Here is a 25,329-nt window from a genome sequence, read left to right as displayed (position 1 = left end):
ATATTGACATTTTTGTTAGACATTTTAGTACATTTTATGCATATATAAAAGGGTTAATTTAGTAAATTTACATTGTATAGATTAGTGCCATGTCATAATAAATTTTGTCATGTCACAATTAAATTTTTGTCATGTGGCATTGTCTACGTGGCTTTAATTGGTCATTTTAGGATAGCCTTTTAATAATATTTATAGACTTATTTAGTGTTGTGGAGCTTTGTTACAAAGTTGTCGAGCTGTATTAAAAAAATTATCGAGTTATGATACAAAATTGTTAAGTTTAACAAATAATTATTAAGCTCAATCACTTCGTCAATAACTTATAAAATAACTCAACAACTTTTTGTAATGAGAGCTCGACAACATATTAATATCAAGTTATTGAGCTCTCACAAGTTTTTTGGTTCATTGCTTAGGAATGTGATGACCAACCAGTCCCTAAACAAAATCATCTATCTTTCACTTATTAATACTATTAATTAATGATCCATTAATCTCTAAAGTATCCTTGAGACAACCATGGCGGAGAAGCCTGACTCAGTGACGGCGATCCGAGTCCCCTATCAGAACCTGAAGCGCACGGTTGAAGTCGAAATGATCGGCTTTAACGATGACTCCAGTGTTTCCAATGGTGGCGGCGGTGATTGTAGATCGGAGAATGCTAGACTGTTGACGTTGATACTTAGTTGTACCGTTGCCGCCGGCGTTCAGTTTGGCTGGGCGCTTCAGCTTTCTCTTCTCACCCCTTACATTCAGGTTCTTAATATGAATTTTCTAATTCAATTGTATTGTTGTTGAAACTATAGAAAGTTCAGTTAGGTGGATTCAGATATTGTTTGTGTTGTGCGGAAGGTAATTAGGTTAGAATTGCACGGATTCTATGGAGTTCATTTGTTGAAATGCCCAAGGACAATAGTTACTGATTGCAAGTTTCCATTGAGAAAGTAGAAACTATGCACTATAAGGTTTCGATCTGCAAATAGATGCTATCTCCGCCGATAATGTAAAAACTGTTTAGGGGGTGTTTGGTTGGTAGGTTTGGAATGGAATGGAATGAAATGAATTCTAATCATTCTAGTGTTTGGTTGGGTATTTTGGAATGGACTTAGAATCCATCAGGATTCTCATCCCACCCCAACCCCTTGGAATCCCATACCCACCTCCTCACTATGGATTCAAACTCCATTCCTCTATGTTTATTTTTCTAATAAACCAAACATGTTTTGAAAGGTATGGAATTGGAACCCCATACTACTATGGTTTCTCATTCCAATCCATTCCATTCCTAAGCACTGTACCAAACGACCCCACTAGTGTATGTTCTTTAATTGTTATTATGGAATGCAGTTCGACAATAGCTCCTCTTGCCATGGTGTATGCTGTTTGAATCGATCGAAATAGTGGAGTCTCACTACTGACCATTGCAATGTTGATCAGATAGCCAGGAGCGTAATCTATCTGTGTAGCCATCTTGTTATATTTTGGTATTCTTGTTGAGTTGCTGTCTTCCAAGAGGAAGTAGCCATCTTGGCTAATGCTCGAGTCGTCACTACTAACCAACTGTTTTTTTTTTTTTGATAAAAAAAACCACATACTTCACGTTTTACTTCGATTTTCAAAATTGTTTTAATCTTTATTCTCGATTTAAATTTGAAGTTTTTATAAAAGAAATCCGGACTTCGATTTTAAAACCTATAAGTCTACCTTGACTTCTGTATTATGTTGCACTCCCCTTTTGTTTTTCACTTTTTCTTTTCTATATTTTCGCATTTTGAGGTGTGCGATCACCCATGGACGGTTCTAAAGGATGATTCATGTCAGCCGACCTCAAATCATTTTGCGATTAAGGCTCTGATGTTGTTGTATAAAAAAAAAACCAAACATAAATGACCAGTTTTCAAGATGCATGTATGACACTTATGAAATATCGTTTTTGTTTTTAAATTTAATCCTCTTGTGATTTTTTCTTCACATATCTACTATGGCAGATAAACTCCCAGACCAATTTTCCATTATTAGACTCTATTGATGCTGGATGAGACCTTCGGATATAAATATGTTAAAACTATAAATTTGTCTTCAAAAACAGGCCATGTTGAGTTGAGTCTATGAGGTGTGTGCTTTCCTCTCGCGCCTTGTATCTTGTTCTCATCACCATGGACCTCCATCACCTAGGTGCGCCTCACACCTTTTAAAACTAACAATTGAACTAAAGAAATCAGCGTGTGAATTGTGACTTGTGAGTTATGACTTTTTGTTTGTAGTGATATTTATTTGTTTCATCAGTGACTACTTTTTGTATTTCAATTTACTTTCTTAGCTCATTTTCAACATTGTACTTAACCTTGCTGTTTTGACTACCTGTTGCAGACGCTAGGAATAGGACATGCATTTTCTTCCTTTATTTGGCTTTGTGGTCCTATCACGGGACTTGTGGTAAGTAATGAATCATTAAATCACGGCTCCCTTGAATAATGGTGAAGACTTGAATAGGTCCGGTTCAAAATTTGCATTGTATTTGTTTCAGGTTCAACCATGTGTAGGTATTTGGAGTGACAAATGCACTTCAAAATATGGCAGAAGACGACCTTTTATTCTTGCTGGATCTCTCATGATATCTATAGCTGTGAGAACATGTAGCTCTTGCTATTTCTATTTAAATTATTTTTATGGACTATTACGTAAATGCTGAGGTGAAATCTTGTACTTTAGGTGATAATAATAGGCTTTTCTGCAGACATCGGATATTTATTAGGGGACACAAAAGAACACTGCAGGTATCTACTTCTTTTATCCGTTTATCTAATCTGCTTTTCATCCAAGTTACTTCCAATTTGCTTACTTTTGTTGACAGCACATTCAAAGGTACTCGAACAAGGGCTGCCTTCGTGTTTGTTGTTGGTTTTTGGATGTTAGATCTTGCAAATAATACTGTACAGGTTAGTTTCCGATCGATAGTTTTGATCGAGACCTTCATCTTGTATGTTGTTAGTTGTTCAACTGATGGATTTAATGTTAAATTTTGGTTTCTGCAGGGACCAGCGAGAGCTCTTTTGGCTGATTTGTCAGGTACCTTATGGTGTTTTTGGTATGCTAATCATGTTTTTTCCACACGAACGTGTGCCGTACTGACTCACTAATGTTCACCAACATTTGGAATGTAGGACCTGACCAACGGAATGCCGCAAATGCTGTGTTTGCCTCGTGGATGGCTGTTGGGAATATCTTAGGGTTCTCAGCTGGTGCTAGTGGGAATTGGCACACGTAAGAGTCTTTGCAACAAAAAACTCAATGCTTTCAGATAAACGTTGATTTAAATAGATATGGTCCAAAATATTGGGAATGATTTTCAGTTGTTAACCATTGACATATCAATGCGTTACCATTCCTACAAAGACCCTTTGACCCTCCTTTCGGTTCACACCAAAATGAAACCCAATATTACCCGTAATCGAAGTCCATTGCTCTGGCTAATCGTGAGATTAAGTCCTCAAGTTTCAATTGGAGTGATTAGGCTTCTTAAGTTAGATGAAAAGTGAAATTCAACCCCTTGCCCAAAATATCGTGAAAAATTGAATATCTCATACCACAAAATACAAATGTCTAACCTAAAACATAATTAAACTTCGGAAAACAATACAAATAACAAAATTAGAATAATTTCTTGGAATATTCTATATTGTACCCCTCCTTTTTTTATATTCTACATTGTACCCCTAAATTTCTTACTTATTTCTCCATCATGACCTTTTCAACTCTCCATTAACTTTATTATTATCGAACAATCGTATTTTGACATTTATTCTGCATTAATAATGTTGTATCACCATTCTGTATGAAAAGCCTCACAAATCATTTTTAATAATCACAAATTACTATTAAAAACCTTGGGTCATTCGGAAACAGCCTCTTTGTGTTTCTAACACAAGGGTAAGGCTGCGTACATCCGACCCTCCCCCTTCTCTTACCCCGCAATTTGCGGGAGCCATTGAAGCATTGGGGTAATGTTGTTGTTGTACTATTAAAAACCTCCTTAGATGAAGCATGAAATGATGATGGAGATTTGATGAATTTTAGTTAGATTCGTATACTATTTGGTAGCTTAATGGGTAATTCGGCAAACTAATAAGGGGGCGTTTGGTTGGGGGTAATAAGGAAAGGGAAAGAGAATAACAATGGTTGATTCCTTTTGTTTTTGTTTGTTTGACACAAAGAAAGGGTAACCCATACCCCCCTTACCCCCAAAATCATTCTCATCCTTACCCCTCTCCCCCTTGGGTAAGCCCATAACCTCATAATCCCTTCTTCCTTCTACTCCCTATTTCCACCGCTCCCACCAACACCCACCACACCCTCTCACACCGTCAACCACTGCCACTTACACCTTACACCCACCACACCGACACAACCACCACCAGGGACGCCGACACAACCACCACCAGCGACGCCGCCTGTCCACGCTACCCATATCCTCAACCACTAAACACCACACCAACACCTTCAGTAACTCTCCCACCCCACCAACCACCACCAACACCTTTCTCGGCCACACCACTGCAACCGCCCGACGCCGGCCACACCAGATCTGGTGTTTTAAGGGGTGGGGGAGGGGTTTTCGAAGGGTTGTGGTGGATTTTTTAGAATGAATAAGGTATTTGGGGTCGGGATTGTGGTCTTTGTTGAGGGCGTGAGGCGCGGTGATTAGGTTCATCGTGGGGTACCGTGAGGAAGATCGTCGGCGCCGCTACTTGTGGTGGTGTCGGTGTAGATAATGGTGGCAGGTGGTGGGTAATGGTGGTGGGTAATGGTGGTGGAGGTGGTGGATGTTGGCTTTTAATTCCCTTTTCCTCTAATTGTCAACCAAACACCCAAGTATAATATGGGTGATCCCATTTATTTCCCTCTCTTACCCTTTCTTGATTTCATTCTCTTACCCTTTCCCGTACCAAACGCCCCCTAAGTAGGCACGCCCCCTAAGTAACTGATTAGGTTATCAAGTAGTTGGAATGATATAAACGGTTTAATAAATCAGTTAAGAAACTAAGTTAGCAAAGACAATAAATAATGTTACGATATAGACTAATATATAAAGTTCAGGGGTACACCATAGAATTTCAAAAATGTAGGGGTACTATATAGAATACCGAAAAACTCAGAAGTACATCGTAGAATATCCCTAATTTTTTTTAGAGAAAAGAAGTCATAATTGGGAAAAAATGATAAAAATTTAGAAAAGAAAAATAAAAAATTATAAAACTTCACAAAATATAAAAAAATTATATTTTTAGCTTGCTATACTTTCAAAAATGTTTTGATAGGAACATCATTAATTTTTGCCAAAATATTTTGCAGTACAAAATAAAAACTTGGTAACCAACAACTCAAAATAAGGTATATTATTATTAGGTTTTTTTTCAAGTTTTTGGCATTTTTTTTTCCCTAACTTCTTTATACTTTTTGTAAGAATTGTTAGGAAATTTAGAAGAAAAACATTTTATTTAAGATCTAATTCTTTTTTAAAATTTCTTATAATAATTCCTATGTTTTATATCTGTTTCGAATATTTATATTTTATACACTCCCTCTGGTCACATGAACTCCATACGTTTTCATTTTTGGGATGTTCATTTTAATTCCATACGCTTCTATTTTAGAAAACTTTTACCATTTCAAAGTACCAAATACCCTTATATTTTGTCATTCATAACAATTGGATCCACTATAAATAAGGGTAGTTTAGTATAATCACTTTTCAACCCTTTATCTACTTTTTCATTGTTTTGTACTTTAATCACTTTTCTTAAATCTTTCGCGAAAAGCAAACGTACGGAATTCAAGTGAATGGAGGGAATCTTATTTAATTTTTTTCTTCTAAACCGTCATTTTTTAAAAATAAATTTAAAAATAATTCTATATTTCCTTCCCTAAATTTAATTATGTTTTAGGTTAAATATTTGTATTTGTAGTATGAGATATTCAATTCCTCTGCAGATTTTAGATGATGGGTTGAATTTCATTTTTTTTTTCTTCAAACTTAAGGGGCTTTATTACTCCAATTGGAACTTAAGGTGTTTAATCTCACGATTAGATAAACTAAAGGGGTTTACTGACTACTTTCACGTATTTCGCTTTATTGAATGAAATATTGCCTTTGAGATTCAGTCATAAATTACAATTTCATTTATTGCCATTCCCTGCGCAATTTTTAAACGGGCCATACAGAAATAGCCTTGAGGCAACCCCAACGGAAAGTTGATGCACATATGGAGACGTTCACTCTGTACCACTATAAATGAGTGATTTTGAAGTACTACTGGTGGTTTTGGTACTTTTGTTTCAGGCCTAAACCTCAACACCCCTCCCCTCGCTTCTAAATACAAATTAATATCTGAAACCTTTTAAAGGAGGTATCTTGTGAGGTCAGAGAGGGTGTTGTACACCTCTTCTGGACTTTCTAATTTTCAAGGTGGTTAGTTGGTTACTTAGAACCTACTATTGCTGCTCTTGTTACTCCCAGAATTAATATTTTATAATTTATTATGATTTTAATGTACGACTCATTTGCAGATGGTTCCCTTTCCTGATTAACCGAGCTTGTTGCGAGGCCTGTGGAAACTTGAAAGCAGCATTTCTGGTTGCAGTGGTAGGGAACCTTATATATGAGCATTTCTGTCTGTAAATGTATACAGTATTCTAAAATTTTGGTTACAACCTTATATTGATATGTTATCTATTCAGTTGAGTAAATCTTATCTTTGTTGACATGTTCATCTGAGTTAGAGATTCTTCATCTGTAATCAACAGTACCTGATTTTTGCTGTATAACACCCGGAAATGGAATCAAAGAAAGATCATGATTTAATGATTTCCTAGCTGCTTGCATAACATCAGAAGCCTTGTGATTGATTTTGTGTTTAATATCTTTATGCTTCCAGTATTGTTTGATTAACTAATGTTAGTAATAGTGTTGAAAACTTCTGTTTTATATTATCAATTCATAATAATTGCTTAGACTGTGGTAAGTCAGGACATTCTTAGTTTAAAAAAGCGCGCCTTGAGTGCGCCTAAGGCGCGCCTTAGATGAGGCACTATCCAAAACGCCTCTGTGCATTTTAGGTGCTCCTTTTAGACAAGGCTCACCTAACAAGGCTAACTAGTACGCACTTTTCATATCTTTTAGACATGACTCACCATTCATGTTCCCCTTTATTCCCAACTTTGCTCCTTGACATGTTAGCTAACTTGAAAACTCCTAAAAAGGCTATTGTTGCCAAAAAAATTATTTGGAAATTACAAATTTGTTATCGAAAATAGGGCGCCTCGCGTCCAAAAGGTGCGCGCCTTCGCCTTGCGCTTTGCGCGTCATCGCCTTGGCCCTTTAGCGCCTCAATGCGCCTTGCGCATTTTCAAACTAAGCAAGTCCGGATTCTAGAAAGCTATGGAATAAGGTGGTATAGGTTCTGATAGATCCTGACTTTTCTGTGTGCTCAAGTGTTGCTGCTTGTTATTCTTATTTTTATATCCATCATCTGTCTCTTCTCAAGATCTACTCTTCCCCTCTGTTGCATGTTAAAAAATTTCGACAACTCTGTATTGTTTTTTCTTAGTTTGTAGTTTTTTTTTTTTTTTTTTTTTTTTTTTTTTTTTTGAGAAAACTAGTTTTCCTTTGTAGTATGTTATGCTCCTATTCGTGAGTGTTTCGTTCCTCTCTCGTTGGTTGGTTGCAACATCATTTTTAAACTCTCATCATAATAATTCTAGCACGCAAGCATATTCTCTTATCATAATCAGCGTTTAGATTCAGAAACCTTTATCTGATATTTTGCAGTTCTTCTTGACATTGTGTACATCTGTGACACTTTACTTTGCCAAGGAGATTCCCTTGAAGGCGAACGTACCACAAAGGCTATCAGATTCTTCACCTCTACTGGACGATCCTCAACGGCTTTCCATGGATCTTTCCAAATCAATGGGGAAAGAGAGTAGTCCCCTGTCATACTCTGAGAATGTGCGAAGGGTGGAAAACCATTTGGGCTCTGAGGAGGCCAGAAATGAAGATCATATGGATGTAGATTTGAATGATGGACCTGGATCTATTATGGTCAAGTTGTTGACCAGCTTAAGACATTTACCCTCTGCAATGCATTCAGTGCTTATTGTAACAGCTCTCACTTGGGTACTTCTTTTCTCTCTTCTTTCTTTTTCATTTTCTATCTTTTAATATATGGGTGGGTGGTGATGACAATATCAATATGATCTTGTCTACTTATGCAAGTAAGCAGGGCTGTGACTTAATCCCCTTAATTCTTGTCAATGAGTGAGACAGTTTCATTAAGTTGTTTAAACAATGTATTTTTTTTTTTTTGATAAGGTAAGGAAACTAGGTTGATCGAAATCAACCTATAACATCCTTGCGGATGAGAGAGGTGAAAGAAAATCAATGATTTTTAAACAACCAGGAATCGAACATAGTAAAAGGGCATTAAAGAGGAAACTCTCAATCAAAAAGAATGTCACTTCAAAGCCCAACAAAGAATTAAAGAATAATAAAGAAAATAAACTTAAGAAGTATTCCAAAATTATAAGTGCAAACAATTCTAAAGGGGAAACAAAGAAACCCCAAATTGTAATGAAGAAATAACTTCAGATTTCAGTAGAAAAATAATTTCAGATTTCAGTAGAAATCCAATAAGATCAAAAGTTCAACCAGATTTCTATTTTTTCTCAACAATAATTTCAGATTTCTGTAAAAATCCCAAAAGATAAAAAGTTCAACGACATTTCTATAATCAACATTGATTTAGGTACAATTCATTTGAAAATACTCTTGAAATATTACTCTTAAATCCCTGATTTAAGCCTTCTTTTACCAAGACATATGACTAAAATAAACTCTCCTAGGCTAAAATGCAGAGTAAATTAAAGCCGAGTCTTTAAGAAGTAGAAAATCAAGAAAGAAAACTGAATTTTTTTCAATTAAAGGACTAAATAAGACAAGAATCTACACAACCATGAAGAAGGGAAAAGATGGCTATGAAGAAAAGAATTGAAGATGAGAGATGAGAGATGAAGGGCTGGGAAGAAGACCAAGGAAAATGAAAATTTCCAGATCGCCTTTTTCTAAGAAATTGAGAGTATTCTCTCTCAAGTTTCTCTCTCACACAAATTTTGCGTTTGCATCTGTTTAAACAAAGTAGTTGTTAGTTCATAACTCATTTGATCCAAATTATCCAAAACATTGAACTACCAGGAATTGAATCTTGAATCCTGGACCGGTCCCTAACATGACATTTTCTTATTCTCACTTTAGTAGGATCTAACCCGTGACCTTCCCCTCTTCCCTCACCTTCGACTTTGACATTGTCTTGAATCCCTACATAATATCTCAAAATGAATATTGTGTCGCTAGTTGCAGTAGCGCAAATAACTTAGTTCCATATTGGTTTTTATGAAGATGCAAAATAAACCATTTTCTGATCATTGCCCTCAAAGGCCTACCTTTCTTTGTAATCCAAAGGTAAAAGGGATGTCCGCTGGTTCGTTATTTTTTTTATATGAGTACTGAATGGCGGAGTGCGTAGAATACAAAAGAGTGAAGTTAGAAAGGCGCTAAGGAAGATGGGGTCAAAGAAAGCACAGGGACAGGATGGTATACCCATAGAAATTTGGAGGTGCTTGGGGGAGAAAGGAATCAAATGGGTAACCATGCTCTTCAACAAGATTTGGAGGAGCAACAATGCCATCAACTTGAAGGAGCCCTTTGTATAAGAATAAAGGTGATGTTCAAGAGTGCTTCAATTATTGGTGAATTAAACTTATGAGCCATACGATGAAATTATGGGAGCGGATAATCGAGCAAAGGCTTAGGAAATGTGTACACATCTCGGATAACCAATTTTGATTTATGCATGGGAGATCGACTATGGATGCGATTTTTATCTTGAAACAGTTGATGGAACACCATCGGGTCAAAAAGAAAGACCTAAGACCTGCATATGGTTTTTATTGTCAAAAGGCATATGATAAGGTACCGAGAGAAGTAGAAGTACTCTGGTGGGCTTTGGCGAGAAAGGGTGTGTCTCGAAAATATATTGACCTCATAAAGGACATGTATGAGGGAGCTAGTGCAAGTGTTCGTACTAATCTTACTAATGTTGGGAGAACGGATGAATTTCCCACTACCATTGGGTGCATCAAGGTTCCGCACTTAGACCTTTTCTCTTTTCTATAGTTATGGATGAGTTGACAAGGAATATTCAGGACGACATCCCTTGGTGTATGATGTTTGCGGATGATATTGTGTTGATTGATGAGACGAAAGAGGGGGTTGAGAGAAAGTTGGAATTGTGGAGGCATACTTTGGAGACTCGTGAGTTTAAGCTAAGCAGGAGTAAGACCGAGTACTTGAGGTGTCAGTTCAGTAACGTCGAGGCGGGGTCAAGATCGACAGAGGTGGGGAGTATTATTTTCGATGGAAATGTTGAGGGGTCAGATTTCTTTAGATATTTAGGATCTATTATTCAAAAAGATACGGAGTTAGACGGAGATGTGACTCACAGAATTAAAGCGGGATGGTTGAAATGGGAAAGTGCTCTAGGATTTTTATGCGATAAAGATCTGCCCGAAGGATTAAAGGGAAAATTTTATCGTACGACGATTAGGCCTGCCTTACTGCCTTACTTTACAACTCTGATTGTAGGGCCGTGAAACATTGTCACATTCAAAAGATGAGTGGCGGAGATGCTTATGTTGAGGATGTGCGGCCATACAAGGAAAGATCGATTAAGGAATGGGGTAATTAGGGAAAAGGTGAAAGTGGCGCCAATAGAGGATAAGATGATGGAAAACCGACTAAGATGGTTTGGTCATGTGAGAAGGAGACCTATGGACGCACCAGTTAAGAGGCTGGAGATTTCGGGAATAGAAAAGGTTGCTAGGGGTAGAGGGAGACCAAAACAGACATGGCTGAGAGTGATACAATACGATATGAGATTTCTCGGGCTTGGTGAGGGAATGGTGACGGAGAGGGCACAATGGAGGGCAATGATACATGTGGATTTTTAGTATTTGACGTTATTTGGTGAGGGAATGGTGACGGAGAGGGCACAATGGAGGGCAATGATACATGTGGATTTTTAGTATTTGACGTTATTTGATATATATATATATATAGAATAAAGTTCTTATGAGTCCACCAAAATGTTTGAGTCCATAAGTCCTCTCTACATCCCTTAGATCTTCCACTAAGGATGGTTGAGATTGAAAGCAAAAAAGCATACTTAACACTAATGAGTTCCCTATACACTAATTAATCCACTTTCTCTCTCTAGCTTTAATTATACATTCATTAATGGATTAATTATACACAAAAAAAAATTTTTGAGCATAATTTTTTTTTTGGACTGAAACTTTATACAAATGTTACTACACTTTTACTGTTTTAAAAGTGTAATTTCAACGGAAAAAAGTGTAATTTCAACAAAAAAAAATTGCGGTTTGACGGATTTTATTTTGAAATTTGAAAATTTGAAGCAAATTTACAATATATTTTGCGTTTTACGAGTGTAACTCAGTTTTTTCGACAAATATTATTTTGAATTTTTCCAATTTTAACACAACTCATTGTGAATTGAGTGACTTATAAGTGTAACTTTAGTATTTTAAAAGTGTAATTTTAGTCTATTAAAGTGTAATTTTAAACCATTAAAGTGTAATTGTAGTCCATTAAAGTGTATTTTTAGTCCATTGAGAGTTTATCTTTAGTCCATGTTAAAAGTGTAACTTTAGTCCATTAAAGTGTAATTTCAGTCCATTGAGAGTGTAACTTTAGTCCAGAAAAGTATTATTTTAGTCCAGGCAAATGTAATTTCAGTCCAATGAGAGTGTTATTTTAGTCCAGGAAAGTGTTATTTTAGTCCAGGAAAGTGTAATTTTAACAGAAAAAAGTGTAATTCTAACAGAAAAAAGTGTAATTCTAACAACAACAAAAAGTGTAATTTTAACAGAAAAAAGTGCAATTTTAATGGAAAAAAGTGTAATTTTAACAGAAAAAAGTGTAATTTTAACAAAAAAAAGTGTAATTCTAACAACAACAAAAAAAATGTAATTTTAACAGAAAAAAGTGTAATTTTAATGGAAAAAAGTGTAATTTTAACAGAAAAAAGTGTAATTTTAATAGAAAAAAGTGTAATTTTAATAGATGAAGGTGTAATTTTAATGGAGAAAAGTGTAATTTTAACAGAAAAAAGTGTAATTCTAGCAGAAAAAAGTATAATTTTTAACATAAAAAAGTGTAATTGTAATGGAGAAAAGTGTAATTTTAATGGGGAAAAGTGCAATTTTAACTAAAAAAAAGTGTAATTTTAACAGAAAAAAGTGTAATTTTAATGGAGAAAAGTGTAATTTTAACAGAAAAAAGTGTAATTTTAATGGAAAAAAGTATAATTTTAATAGAGAAAACTGTAATTTTAATAAGTGTAACTTTAATAGAGAAAAATGTAACTTTAACAAGATAAAGTGTAACTTTAATATATAGGGGAAAATGTAACTTTAATCGAGAAAATTATAACTTTAATTAAGAAAAATGTAACTTTAATAGGGATAAAAAAACACAACAATCAGATCTAAAACTTTATCGACATAAAACAAAAACAAAAAATCAAATCTAAAACTTAAAACAAAAACTTAAAAAAAAAATTAAAAACAAAAACAAAAAAAGGAAAGGAAAAATGAGAGACAAAAGGAAATCTGATTGTTGGTGTTGACTGATGGTAGGCAAACTTAAAAAAAAAAATTAAAAACAAAAACAAAAATAGGAAAGGAAAAATGAGGGACAAAAGGAAATCTGACGAGGACAAATATGAAAAAGCAAAATCTGATTGTTGGTGTTGACGGAGGACGGTAGGCGGCAGGAGGGAGTGTTGGTGGTGGTGGAGGAGGTCATGAAGCAGGCGTGGAGGAGGTCGTGGCTGTGTGGAGGTCGTGGCGGCAGGAGGGAGGGTCGTGGCTGTGTGGAGGAGGTCGTGGGGGTGGTGGAAGTCGTGGCGGAGTGGAGGTCGTTGGTGAGGCAGGCGTGAGGATGGCGGTTGTTGTGGTCGTGGGGGAGGTGGCTGCGAGGAGGTGGCAGGATGCGTGGGTGGTGGTGGCTGCGGTTATGGTGTGTCGGCAGGAGGTAGTTGTGGTCGAGGGGGGTGGTGGCTGCGTGGTGGAGGTGGCTGTGAGGAGGTGGTGGGCTGCGTGGGGGAGGTGGGTTGGTGAGGAAAAGAGGGGGAAATTTTTTTGAATTAATTGGGTTTTTGATTTTATTGGGTTTTTGATAGAGAAGTTGAATGAATTGTGTGAGATGAGAGATAAATGGGTGTGATGATAAATTATATATAGTGGAATTAGTGATAATTAAGGTGGATTAGTTAAGGTAGTGAGAGAGAGTGTTTATTTAGCTAATTAATTACCTTTTTGTGCTTTAATCTCCACCACCCATCTTCCTCATCCAATGGCTTGGATGAGGACTTATGGACTCACACTTAATGGGTGGACTTACTTGATCTTTACACTATATATATATATATATATATATATTTAGAGAGAGAGAGACCCATCATCTCCCCCTCACTCACCCCAAAACCGACACCCACCAACCGCCATTTCCACCACCATAGCCGCGCCGACAGCCCACTAATCCTCCTCGACACCACCCACGACCACCATTCCCCACACTCCTTCCTCCTGCTGCCCCGACAACATTCCGGACCACACCACCCTGCCAACCCGACCACACCTGTCGACAATACCACCTCCCGACAACACCACCGCCGACAACACCACATCCGTCCCAGATCTGAAATTTTGTTTTGATTTTGTTTTTTGTTTTTTGTTTTTTGTTTTTGTTATTTTTTGTTATTTTGTTATTTGGTTCTTGTTTTGATTTACAAAGCCGGTTCTTGTTGTTTTTTTTTTATTTTGTTATTTTGTTTTGATTTACAAAGCCGGTTTGAGTACAGATTTTTGGTGATCCATGGTTGGAGGTGGGGTTAGTGGTGTTCATAGGGGAAACTTAGATGTTATGGGAGTGATGTTCATAGGGGAAACCCGTAAATCTTATGAAAAAAAATCAAATAACAAGATGTTTAATTGGTGTTATTCTCTGTGTGTTTGGTTTTTTTTTGTGATTGTTTATTTGTTTTTTTTCCTTAGATTTACAGGTTTTTTGTTAGATTAACGGGTTTTTTTTCCTTATTGGTTTTAGATTTGTTGATTTTAATTTTTCATATTTATTTGATTTTTATAAAAGTTACACTATTTATGACTAAAGTTATACACTTAAAACATTAAAATTATACTATTTACGACTAAAGTTATACCCTTAAAACATTAAAGTTATACTATTTACGACTAAAGTTATATCCTTCAAATATTAAAGTTACACTATTTACGACTAAAGTTATACCCTTCAAACATTAAAGTTATACAATTTATACTATTTTGTTGTGTGTTGTTATTTACTTATTATGTTGTTATTTACTTATTTTATACTTCCTCCGTTCCATTGAATTGTTTACGTTTGCTTTTTGGGCACTATTCATAAGTGAGAAGAATTTTCAATACAACTTCTAATGTATAACATAAAAGATAGTCATGTGAGATCTTGTTTAAATTGTCTTACCGAGAGCATTATGAATATCAAATTTTTATAATTTTTAATTATATGTAACTAAAGATATAAACAAAAGAAAACAAGCATTGGCATACGTGCATAAAGCAAACGTAAACTATCATATGGAACGGAGGAAGTATTTTTTTATTTCAAATATGTCTTATATTACATTTTGATATTTGGATAATGACTTTTTTTTTTTTTTTTTTTTTTCAGATCTAGTATTGTTGGTTTAAAGTTAGTATTGGTGGTTTTTTGGATTTCGGTTATATATTGGACTAAAGTTATACGATTTTGGACTAAAGTTATGCGATTTTGTAGTAAAGTTACACAATTTTGAACTAAAGTTATACAAATATGGACTAAAGTTATACATATGAAGGACTAAAGTTATACAAAAATTTACTAAAGTTATACAAATAAGGACTCTAGAGTTATACAAATATAGACTAGAGTTATACAAAAATGGACTAAAGTTATATAAATAAGGACTAAAGTTATACAAAAATTGACTAAAGTTATACAAATAAGGACTAAAATTATACAAAAATGGACTAAAGTGATACAAAAATTGACTAAATTTATACAAACAGTACTTATATAACTTTAGTCCATTTTTGTATAACTCTAGTATAACTTTAGGCAATTTTTGTATAACTTTAGTCCATTTTTGTATAACTTTAGGACTAAAGTTATGCGATTTTGTAGTAAAGTTACACAATTTTGAACTAAAGCTATACAAATATGGACTAAAGTTATACATATGAAGGACTAAAGTTATACAAAAATTTACTAAAGTTATACAAATAAGGACTAAAGTTATACAAATATATAGTAAATTAGTGGTGGGTGGTGGTGAATGAGGAAGAGAGGAATGAATGATTTATTTGGGTTTTTTGATTTATTTGGATTTATTTGGGTTTTTTTTTATTTATTTGGATTTTTGGGTTTTTTTATTTATTTGGATTTTTTGGGTTTATTGAGGTTTTGAGAGAAGAGAAGAGTGAAATGTGTGAGATGAGAGAGAAATGGGTGGGTGGAAAACAAATATATAGTAAATTAGTGGTTAATTAGGGTGGATTAGTAATGTGTGTTAATTAGCCTTTATAATGACTTTGGGTGGGTTCATCTCATCCCTCAATCTCCCTCTATCCAATGGCTCATAATAGGACTTATGGACTCAATACATATACATGGACTTAAATGATCTCTTCTCTCTCTCTCTCTATATATATATATATATATATATATATATATATAGAATTAGGATCAAATGAGTCCACCTTTCTTAGGTGAGTCCATAAGTCCTAATCTTAGCCATTAGATTATAACAAAATCAATGGCTAAGATTAATTCTGAAAATAAATGGCCTATATAAAACACAACAAACCCTAATGCTATTCATTTTACCACCTCCCCCTTCTCTCTCTTCCTCCATTTCTCTCTCCGTCCGTCTCTCTCTACCTCCCACAACAACCGCAGCTCTGCCGCCGTGCCCCCCTGCCACGCCTATTTTGCCGCCTCCACTCCGCTCCTGCCACACCCCCCTGCCTCGCCGCCAACACTGCCCAACCACCATACCACCACCACAACACCTCCGTCGGCGTCGTGGTCGTCCCTCCTCATCTCCTCCACCGCCGCAACCAGACCTCTCTCACTTCTCGTTTTTTTTTTGGTCAAAAGGTTTGTTTTTGGTGGTGGTTGGAGATGCGGTTGTTGGAGTTGTCGTGGGTAATGGTGTGGCAGTAGTTCTGCCGCCTATTCCCTCCTGTCTTTTTTTTTTTTTTTTTTTTTTTTTTCAGATGTAGGTGGTGGTGTTGGTGGTCCTTTCTCTTATTTTTTTCTTCAGATCTAAGCAAAGGAGTGGTTGTTGGTGGTGGGTCATTTGTGGTGCTGGTGGTGCGTGGTGGTGGTTCTGGGTGTTCGTGGAGAACCGTGGTGGTGGGTCTGGGATGGTGAAGTCGTGTATGGTAGTGCGTCGTTTCTATTTTTTTTCAGTTATTTTTTTTTTTTTTTTTTTTTTTTTTCGGCGGTGGAGTGGTTGTGGTTTCTGAATGTAATGGGACGGTGGTGGAGTTGTCTATTTTTTTTTTTTTTTTTTTTTTTTTTTTCATATTTGGTTTTCTTTGAGTGGTTGGTGGTGGTCAGTGGACCGTAAATTGTTGTGGTTGGTTGGAGGCGGTGGTGTCGTGGTCATGCGTCTGGGTGGTTGGTTGGAGGAGGTGAGGGTGGTGGTTGCGGGTGGTTATTAATATAAAGTTTCAGCGGCATGGACTAAAGTTACGCTTATATGGACTAAAGTTACGCTCTGATATGGACTAATTATACTCGCCATGGACTTAAATTACATAAATTCACATTAGTATAAAGTTACACTCCTAAAAAAAAGTGTCAAAAATTATGACTAAAGTTATAATCGTAAAATATTAAAGTTTCATTTATAAAATTACCATATTTACATAAAATTTATAAATCAATAAAATTAAATAAATTCAAATTTTTGTAGTAGAAATTGTCTAAAAAATTAAAGTTTCAATTTTTAGTATTAAAGTTTCACTAGTAAAACATTAAAGTTACATTTATAAATCAGTAAAATTAAATAAATTCAAATTTTTATATTAAATATGTCAAAAAAAAAAATTAAAGTTTTAATTTTTACCATTAAAGTTCTACTCGTAAAACATTAAAGTTACATTTATAAATCAGTAAAATTAAATAAATTCAAATTTTTATATTAGAAATTGTCTAAAAAAAATTAAAGTTTCAATTTTTAGCATTAAAGTTTTACGATAAGTCAGTAAAATCAAGTAAATTCAAATTTTTATATTAGAAATTGTCTAAAAAAATTAAAATTTCAATTTTTAACATTAAAGTTTCACTCGTAAAACACTAAAGTTACACTCAAAAATCAATTTTATATATTTAAAATAATATTTTATAACATAAATTTAAATTTTTATTTATAAAATGACCTTAAATATTAAAGTTATAATTGTAAAGAATTAAAGTTACACTCATAAATTAAAGTTACATTTATAAAACATTAAAGTTTTCATCTTAAAATTTTAAAATCTCAACCATCAATCCTAGAAGATCAATGGCTAGAATTAGGACTTAGTGGACTCCCCATTTTAGATGGACTCATTTGAACTTGCCTATATATATATATATATATATATATATATATATATAGATTGAGGATCCTATGAGAACCCTACTCCCATGAGAACCGTGAGAACTTCATGTTCAGAACTCTCGTATGAAAGGTTCAAAGTCTTTATGCCAAAGTTTCAGAACCTTTGTACCAAAGGTTCATAGATTTTAATTACGATCATAATGGCACCTGTTGCAAGTTAGGATAATCTAATACAAATTGGGAGCTTTAATTTGGCCTTCTACTTGTTCGGATAGCAGATTTTTGACGGAAACCTAATTAGTCTACCTAACACAAACTATTATTGTCATTGTGTTGGCGCATGTTGGAGGCCTCATAATCATGATCTAAAGATGCGAATTTTGCATCCATTGGCTAATTATATACTTCAAAAAGTTGTTAACTAAAACTAAAGCTATTAGTTAACTACCTCAAAAAGTTTGCAGATGTGTTTGAGTGGACAAGTCCACAAGTCCATAAATTCCTTAACAATTAAACCAAATTGCAGCAGCATGTTTCGACCACATTAAGATATTGCAACCATAGAAAGAATCATTATACACTTATTAACACGCTTAGTTTGAGCTCTAACAAGATTGGTCCGTCATTTTCCCGCAGCTCTATCTTTTATTTCCACCTTTTTATATTGGTTAAGTTAACTACCAAATTCGAGCGATGTCTACGACATATTTTACTCCTGAAATGATTTTTTCACTAAAAAACTATCAAATTGCAATTTGTTTCAACCAACATAAAGATTTATACATATATAGATTATGATTTACTTGTGCTTTGAATTTGTTGACGAACGATGTGCGAGTATGTTAGTTATCTTTCATCTCATGCATTACCCCTATACCTTTTGTACAAGGGTTCTGAACCTTTGGTATAAATGTTCTGAACTTGAGATATGAAGGTTCTGAACCTGAGGTTCTCACGGTTCTCATGGGAAGAGAGTTCTCATAGGATCTCAACCCTATATATATATATATATTTTTTTTTTTTTTTTAAATTTATTTGTTCTTTTCGGATTTATTACACCTTTTTACCAACAACTTTCTTATATATTAATACTTGGTTCACTTTTAAGGTATTCCAGGCCCTTAAGTTTTACTCCGGTTTTCAAAATCGTTTTAATCTTTATTCTCGATTTAAATTCTAAGTTTTATAAAAGAAATCCAGACTTCGATTTTAAAACCTACTCCCTCCAATTTCCTATGTTGTTCCCTTTTCTTTTTTGCCCAAGAATTAAGAGAATAAATTTGGACCACACAATATACATGACCCCACATGTAGTTAATTTTTGACCACATAAACTTGTCCAAAAAAGGAAAGAGGGAACAACAATGAAATTGGACGGAAAGGGAAAGAGGAACAACATAGGAAATTGGAGGGAGTATAAGTTTACTTGGCTTTCGTATTATGTTTCACTCCCCTTTTGTTTTTCACTTTTTCTTTTTTATTTTTTCGCATTTTTGAGGTGTGCGTTCACCCATGGACGGTTCTAAAGGATGATTCATGTCAGCCGACCCCAAATCATTTTGGGATTAAGGCTCTGATGTTGTTGTTGTAGTACTGAATGGTTGAATTGTGTCTCTTATCTTGTCCTACTGTGTTACTGGAGGCCATGCAACACTTTAATGTCCCCAAAATCTGTATTTATCCTTTCAGATTTGTTATCAAGCTTCTATGGATCTTTTCATGTCTTGTTAACACAAACACCATTATCATTTACTGAAATTTGTTAAATGACAGGACACGAGTTTTGTCTAGAGCAACGAATAATTCGTGTTCTATGTTTGGTGGAGCTTTGCTTCTGTTTTCTGAAGTAGGTCTTAGTTTAGAAAGGTGCGCCTGAGTCGCGCTTGAGCCCTTCGTGAGGTCCTAGCCAAAACGTCTTGGTGCAGCTTAAATGTAAGGCGCTTTTAGCGTTGCGCACTACTATGCAATTTCCAAATTTTCTTCTTCATCTAGCACTTATATTATGGCGTTCTCTTTAGCACATTATTCCTATTCTTCTACCCCTTACATGTTATCCCTCTTCAAAATCCAAAAAATGTTATTATTGCAGAATATTTGATTTTGAAATGTAAAATTGTTTGTTATACGTGCACCTTTGCCTTGCGCCTTCTGCTCGTTGACATAGGCTCTCGTTGCATCAGGGCGCATCACACCTTGAACAACTAAGAATAGATGATGTGTATGCCGACATGCCGTTGACTGTAAACTATACTGCTCTGGTGGCTATTATTTGTATTGGTGAATATTTTTAATTTAGATAACAACTTTGGATTGCTCCATATTTCCAATGAAGCCAAAGACTCATTACTCTTTGGTTCTGGATTATGATGGAGTAAAGCAAAATGGCTTACTAAAGTGGCTGTGCTTCTTTCTCTTGTGAAGTAGAGTCCTTCGATGCGGTTCTCGACGCAATTTTCATCTTGGGTCATTCGGAAACAGCCTCTTTGTGTTTCACGCCCGACCCCCCCCCCCAATTTGCGGGAGCCATTGAGGCACTGGGGTAATGTTGTTGTTTGTTGTTGTATAACAACCTTGGATATGTGGTTTTGTTTCTTCACTTTTTTTTTCTTTTTCTATAGCTGACTTTATAAAGTGGCACACAGCTTTCCTGGTTTCCCTTTTTGCTGTTTGACACTGATTGGATGGGAAGAGAAGTCTATCACGGAAACCCGATTGGGAATGACTCTGAAATAATTCTGTATGATCGTGGTGTCAGAGCAGGTGCTGTTGGGCTGCTGTTGAATTCAGTAAGAGATCAAAATTTTAATGCTTCTCCTTTTATTAGACGACTTTATCCATTTATTTTTCTAGATTTTCTCCCGTGTTGGTCTTATCGTTTGCTTTCAAAAATATAAGTCATTTTTGCTTTTGGATTAAGTTCTCATCGTTTTTTAAAAACCTTTTCAGGTCGTCCTTGGTGTTGGCTCTTTTCTCATTGAACCTATGTGCCGGAAATTGGGAACCAGAGTGGTGTGGGCTTTGAGCAACTTTGTTGTGTTTGTCGCAATGGCATGCATCGCTGTGATCAGCTTGGTTTCACTCAAAAACTATAAAGATAATTTGTCAACAAAGACTGCAGCGCTGGTTGTTTTTGCCATTCTGGGTTTCCCTCTCTCTGTAAGGACCTGTTCCCCCTTGGATTATTGGGTACATATCTTTGTAAATCCTGTCTATTAACTCTGTTGTGAAATGCTTCCTGCATTCCAGATAACGTATAGTGTACCCTATTCTGTCACTGCTGAGGTGACTGCAGAATCAGGTGGCGGTCAAGGTATGTATGACGTCTCTCTCTCTCTTTTAAGCCATTCACTGACCTGATGCTTCATTTTATAATTTATATCCTAAGACAGTAACGTTTATGTAGGTTTGGCACTTGGAGTTCTTAATCTTGCAGTGGTTGTTCCCCAGGTAACTTGTGCTATTTTTTCGCTGCCTCTGTCAGTATATCTGAATTGCTAATAAAATGGTACTGTATGGGTGATTGTTTGATGGCTTGTTTTAACACGTCTGTATACCCTTATGTACAGTTGTACAGCTTTGAAACTTACTCTACGGTTTGAGTGGATACTTGAATAGTAGTTTATGACTTTTTGCTACAAGGTTGAGTTTGTGCTCATCAAGGTATAAACTGCATGAGAACTCCTTGAGACCTACCTGGTTCATTTAAATTTCATTGATCAGTTTATTACTCCCTCCGTCCCAGTCAATTGTTATCCTTTGGTTTTGGCACAAAGACAAAGGAAAGAGGATGGAGCCAATTACTAAATGACAAGTGGAACAAATTGAGTGTGAATGATCAAATTGCTCATCAAGTTCATTCTTAAAATAGAAAGGACAACAATTGACTGAGACACCTCAAAATAGAATAGGACAATAAATGACCGGGACATAGGGAGTAAAAGGGTTTTTTGTTAGAAGACACCTGACATTTCGACCATCTCCTAAAAAGGCACCCAATGTTATTTTTATTGCCCAAAAGCACGTGCCATTTGCATTATTTTGTCACAAGGCACCAACTAACGTTTTCCATTAAAAAAAGTCAACATTCAGTCTTGACTTGACGGAAAACAATGTTTAACCTAATCAGTCTATTATCCATTACTCTCATCACCATTACACCTTCCATTCTCTCACTTCAATAACCTTGTCTCTCCTCCTCTCCTCGAGTCCTCCACACTCCATCCATGTCTTCTCCTTCCTTCCTCATCCAACCACCATCTTCTTTCCCATCCATGTCATCTTCACTCCCTCCACCACTTCACACCACCCTATCAACTGCCTTTATCGTCACCTGAATGCTTCATTAATTCTTCACCTCACTTTTCCCTTTTCAGCTCATCTCCCTACCTTGCATGCATCTCTCTCCTCCCTAACCTAACTTATCAACTTTAATTGTCACTTCTTCCCCTTTCTTATTAGAGGATTCAGTGGAGGCGAAAATGGTGGCTAAAAATTGCTTAGTGGTGCTCATTTAAAGGTGGTTGGGTGAATTAATCTGTGGTGGTGAATTTGTTGGTGGTGCAAGGGGTTCAAATCTGGGTTGTCGTGGTGATTGACCGTGTTGAAGATAGGGTGGCTCAATGGTGCGAATTAGATGCTGGGGTGGTAGAGGGTGGTTCAGTGGTGTGAACTTGTGGTTGTGGTATGATTGTTGTCATGGTGGTTGTTTATTTGCCACTAGTTAAGGGGGATGGGGAGATGAAAGAGGATGAAAGGGGCCGAAGATTTTGGTTGGCTGAAATTTATAATTAGAGACTATTATGAAGCTAAATATCTTGGTAAGATCTGAACAAAACAAAAAATCATGTTTTCTGTCAAGTCACGATGGAATCATGACTTTTTTAGTTTTTTTTACGGGAAACGTTTCTAGGTGCCTTTGGACAAAGAAAATGTAAATGTTAGGTGCTTTTGGGCAAAAGAAATAACTTTAGGCGCCTTTTTGGCAGATGACCTAAACATTAGGTGCTTTCAACAAAAAAATCTATATTTAAATATATCAAAATTGTCTTGCATGGATTTATTGATGGCAGGTTGTTATTAAGGCAGTTTATACCTTCAATTTTGTAATGTGTACATGATGTTAAGCTTGATAAACCCCTAAAATTATCTCATCTGGTTCTTTATGCGTTTATTCATTTGTGAAGAGTATGTTTATCAAATGTAAAAAATCAATTGAGACAGAGGAAGTAGTAAGCAAGGCAGCTGTTGAAAGTTGTGAAAATTTGATCGCTGAACTTCCTATCTTGTGCTTGGTTATATCTCATGTCGTCTAATTATATCAGCTTTTGACATTTCTTGTTTGAGTAACTCTTCCTTGTGTTTCTCTTCCTCGTAGTTGAAATGTTGAATGGCAGCTTGGTAGGGACGTGGGAACTTATTGCTTTAGAACACTCATTAGTAATCTATGGAAAATGGTTTCCCTTCTTCTACCCCATCCTGTTAAATGATGAATCAGAAATTGGTGGTAAAGTAATGATATCCCCTTCCCCCACCCTCTTCTCATAATACTAACACCGTCTTACGATAGTTTTGCTTGGACCTAGCTAATCTGACATGACTTGATTCATACCCGGCCTGAATTTTGTTGGATCGAAACCAGCCGACTCCAAATGACACAAAGGGACCCAAAATCCCGTGAAAGTACTAATTGGAAATTATAGTTAATTATGTGAATTAAATATATCAAAATCGTCATCGTCTTGAACCAAACCTGACTGAGATTAGACCCGTAAATACTGGACCTGATATTGACTGGATCAAAGTGACTTGGTCAAGAAATGACCTGGCCCAACCCGAGACCCGAGCTTTGTAGGTCTCGAAATGGGTTGACTTGAAACCACCCGACCCAAAATGACCCGAAACCCAAAATGACTTGAAATGACCAAGTGTCCTGATGAGAAACAACGAAACCCGATAGATTATCTGCATTAAAAATATCAAAATCCATCCGCATTGAACCAAATTATTCAACACTCGCATAAAAATTACCATAACCCAAATTAACTTGACCCAAAAATTTTAACTCACTAGAAATGATCTGATCTAGATCCATTCCGAATGAATCGTTTGCCAGGAATTCTATTGCATGTATTTTCAAACGTGTTGGGTCGATGTCGTTGATGTTTGTGAGTTGAACCTCCACAAAACAGAGGGATATGTAATACCTTTCTTGCTTGACCATTCTTATCTTGGATAACCTTGTTGTAGATGATTATATCGCTTGGCGCTGGGCCGTGGGATGCTCTATTTGGTGGAGGAAACATACCAGCTTTCATTTTGGCCTCTTTAGCTGCATTTGCAGCTGGTGTCATTGCAGCACTTAAGCTTCCTAATATTTCCGGAAGTTTTAAGTCATCTGGTATGCATGTTGGGTGATTTCAGTTCCTTTGGCTTCAAACGCGCATCGATTTTGATTGCCACGAATGTCAATGTGCAAATTCTATAATAGTGATCCCCATATAGTCATGTATTATCCCATAGAATTTTTCTTCACATGGTAATTCAATTCATTTTTTCTGTCATACTCATAGTGGCTTATGTATCTTAGTGTATTGTTAATATTAGCACTTTTACAGGAGGTGAGCAGGGTCCGCTATGTGTTTTTGTAGGAAATTGTAGCCTCATGGTAAAAATTTAACCATTTAAAAAATAATCTTGTAGTTTATGTATGCTTATTTGTTTAGGGCACTAAACTTCAAAGTGGTTTGGGTTAACTTCAAGTTGTTGAATAGCATTATGGGCATCCACCGCGGATGTTTTTGTTGTCCCACTTGCAACTTTTTTCTTTATTAGTGGAAGTTAATTTCTTCCTTTTGTCCTGGTCACCTATTTCATTTTGGAGTGTCTCAATCAATTGTTTATCTTTCTATTTTAGGAATGCGTTTGATTAACAATTTGATCCTCTATATTCAATTTGGTCCACTCATCATTAAATAATTGTTCATCTTGTCTCCTTGAACTTTGTGTCAAAACCAAAGGTAACAAATGACCGGGACGGAGGGAGTATGTGCTTTATACTTGCATGATAGATAGGATTGATAGTCTATTGCTGATTGGTTATTACATCTAAGGTCTACTGTGTAACCCTGTCATTAATCTAGGACCCTTAACTTGACCTCAGAATCACGGCGAACAGTGGTAGCGTTACCCAAACAAACATATAATTTAATAACTTTATTGAACTTATTAATTAAATAAATGACCACTTTAAAGTTGACAAAATCAACCGTAAAACAAAATATAACGAAAGTTATGTCCGCATCGCACACCTCAGGAACTCTTCAAATCGTGATTGTAAGTATCATAAAGATCCTCACAGACCACCTAGTTAAAAGATTTGGGTGACTGACACAAACCAAATAAGGCAACCACGAGCTAAATAAAGCTAATCATTTAACGACATATCTTAGGGCACACATCAATAACCTATATGTGGAGATAATAATAAGATAATTTTATTAATTATGGTAAAAATGAATTTATTATTGACTATATAATAAGT

The 25,329-nt window shown here is 35.7% G+C and overlaps 1 protein-coding gene across 1 annotated transcript; it reads left to right on the top strand.

Moving 5' to 3' along the window:
- The first annotated feature begins 393 nt into the window (after nucleotides 1-393).
- On the top strand, nucleotides 394-24,541 carry LOC141623749 (sucrose transport protein SUC3-like). The gene is made up of 14 exons (XM_074439902.1): nucleotides 394-756; nucleotides 2,371-2,436; nucleotides 2,528-2,626; nucleotides 2,713-2,777; nucleotides 2,855-2,939; nucleotides 3,036-3,069; nucleotides 3,165-3,264; nucleotides 6,568-6,643; nucleotides 7,829-8,176; nucleotides 20,432-20,575; nucleotides 20,736-20,945; nucleotides 21,036-21,099; nucleotides 21,193-21,236; nucleotides 24,036-24,541. Exons 1-14 carry the CDS (start codon nucleotides 520-522, stop codon nucleotides 24,201-24,203), a joined length of 1,740 nt encoding a protein of 579 aa, XP_074296003.1. The 5' UTR covers nucleotides 394-519; the 3' UTR covers nucleotides 24,204-24,541.
- The last annotated feature ends 788 nt before the right edge of the window (nucleotides 24,542-25,329 follow it).

The sequence above is a fragment of the Silene latifolia genome, chromosome X, assembly GCF_048544455.1.
Source record: "Silene latifolia isolate original U9 population chromosome X, ASM4854445v1, whole genome shotgun sequence".
Taxonomy (NCBI): Eukaryota; Viridiplantae; Streptophyta; class Magnoliopsida; order Caryophyllales; family Caryophyllaceae; genus Silene; species Silene latifolia.
This window is presented reverse-complemented; position numbering and strand designations above follow the sequence as displayed.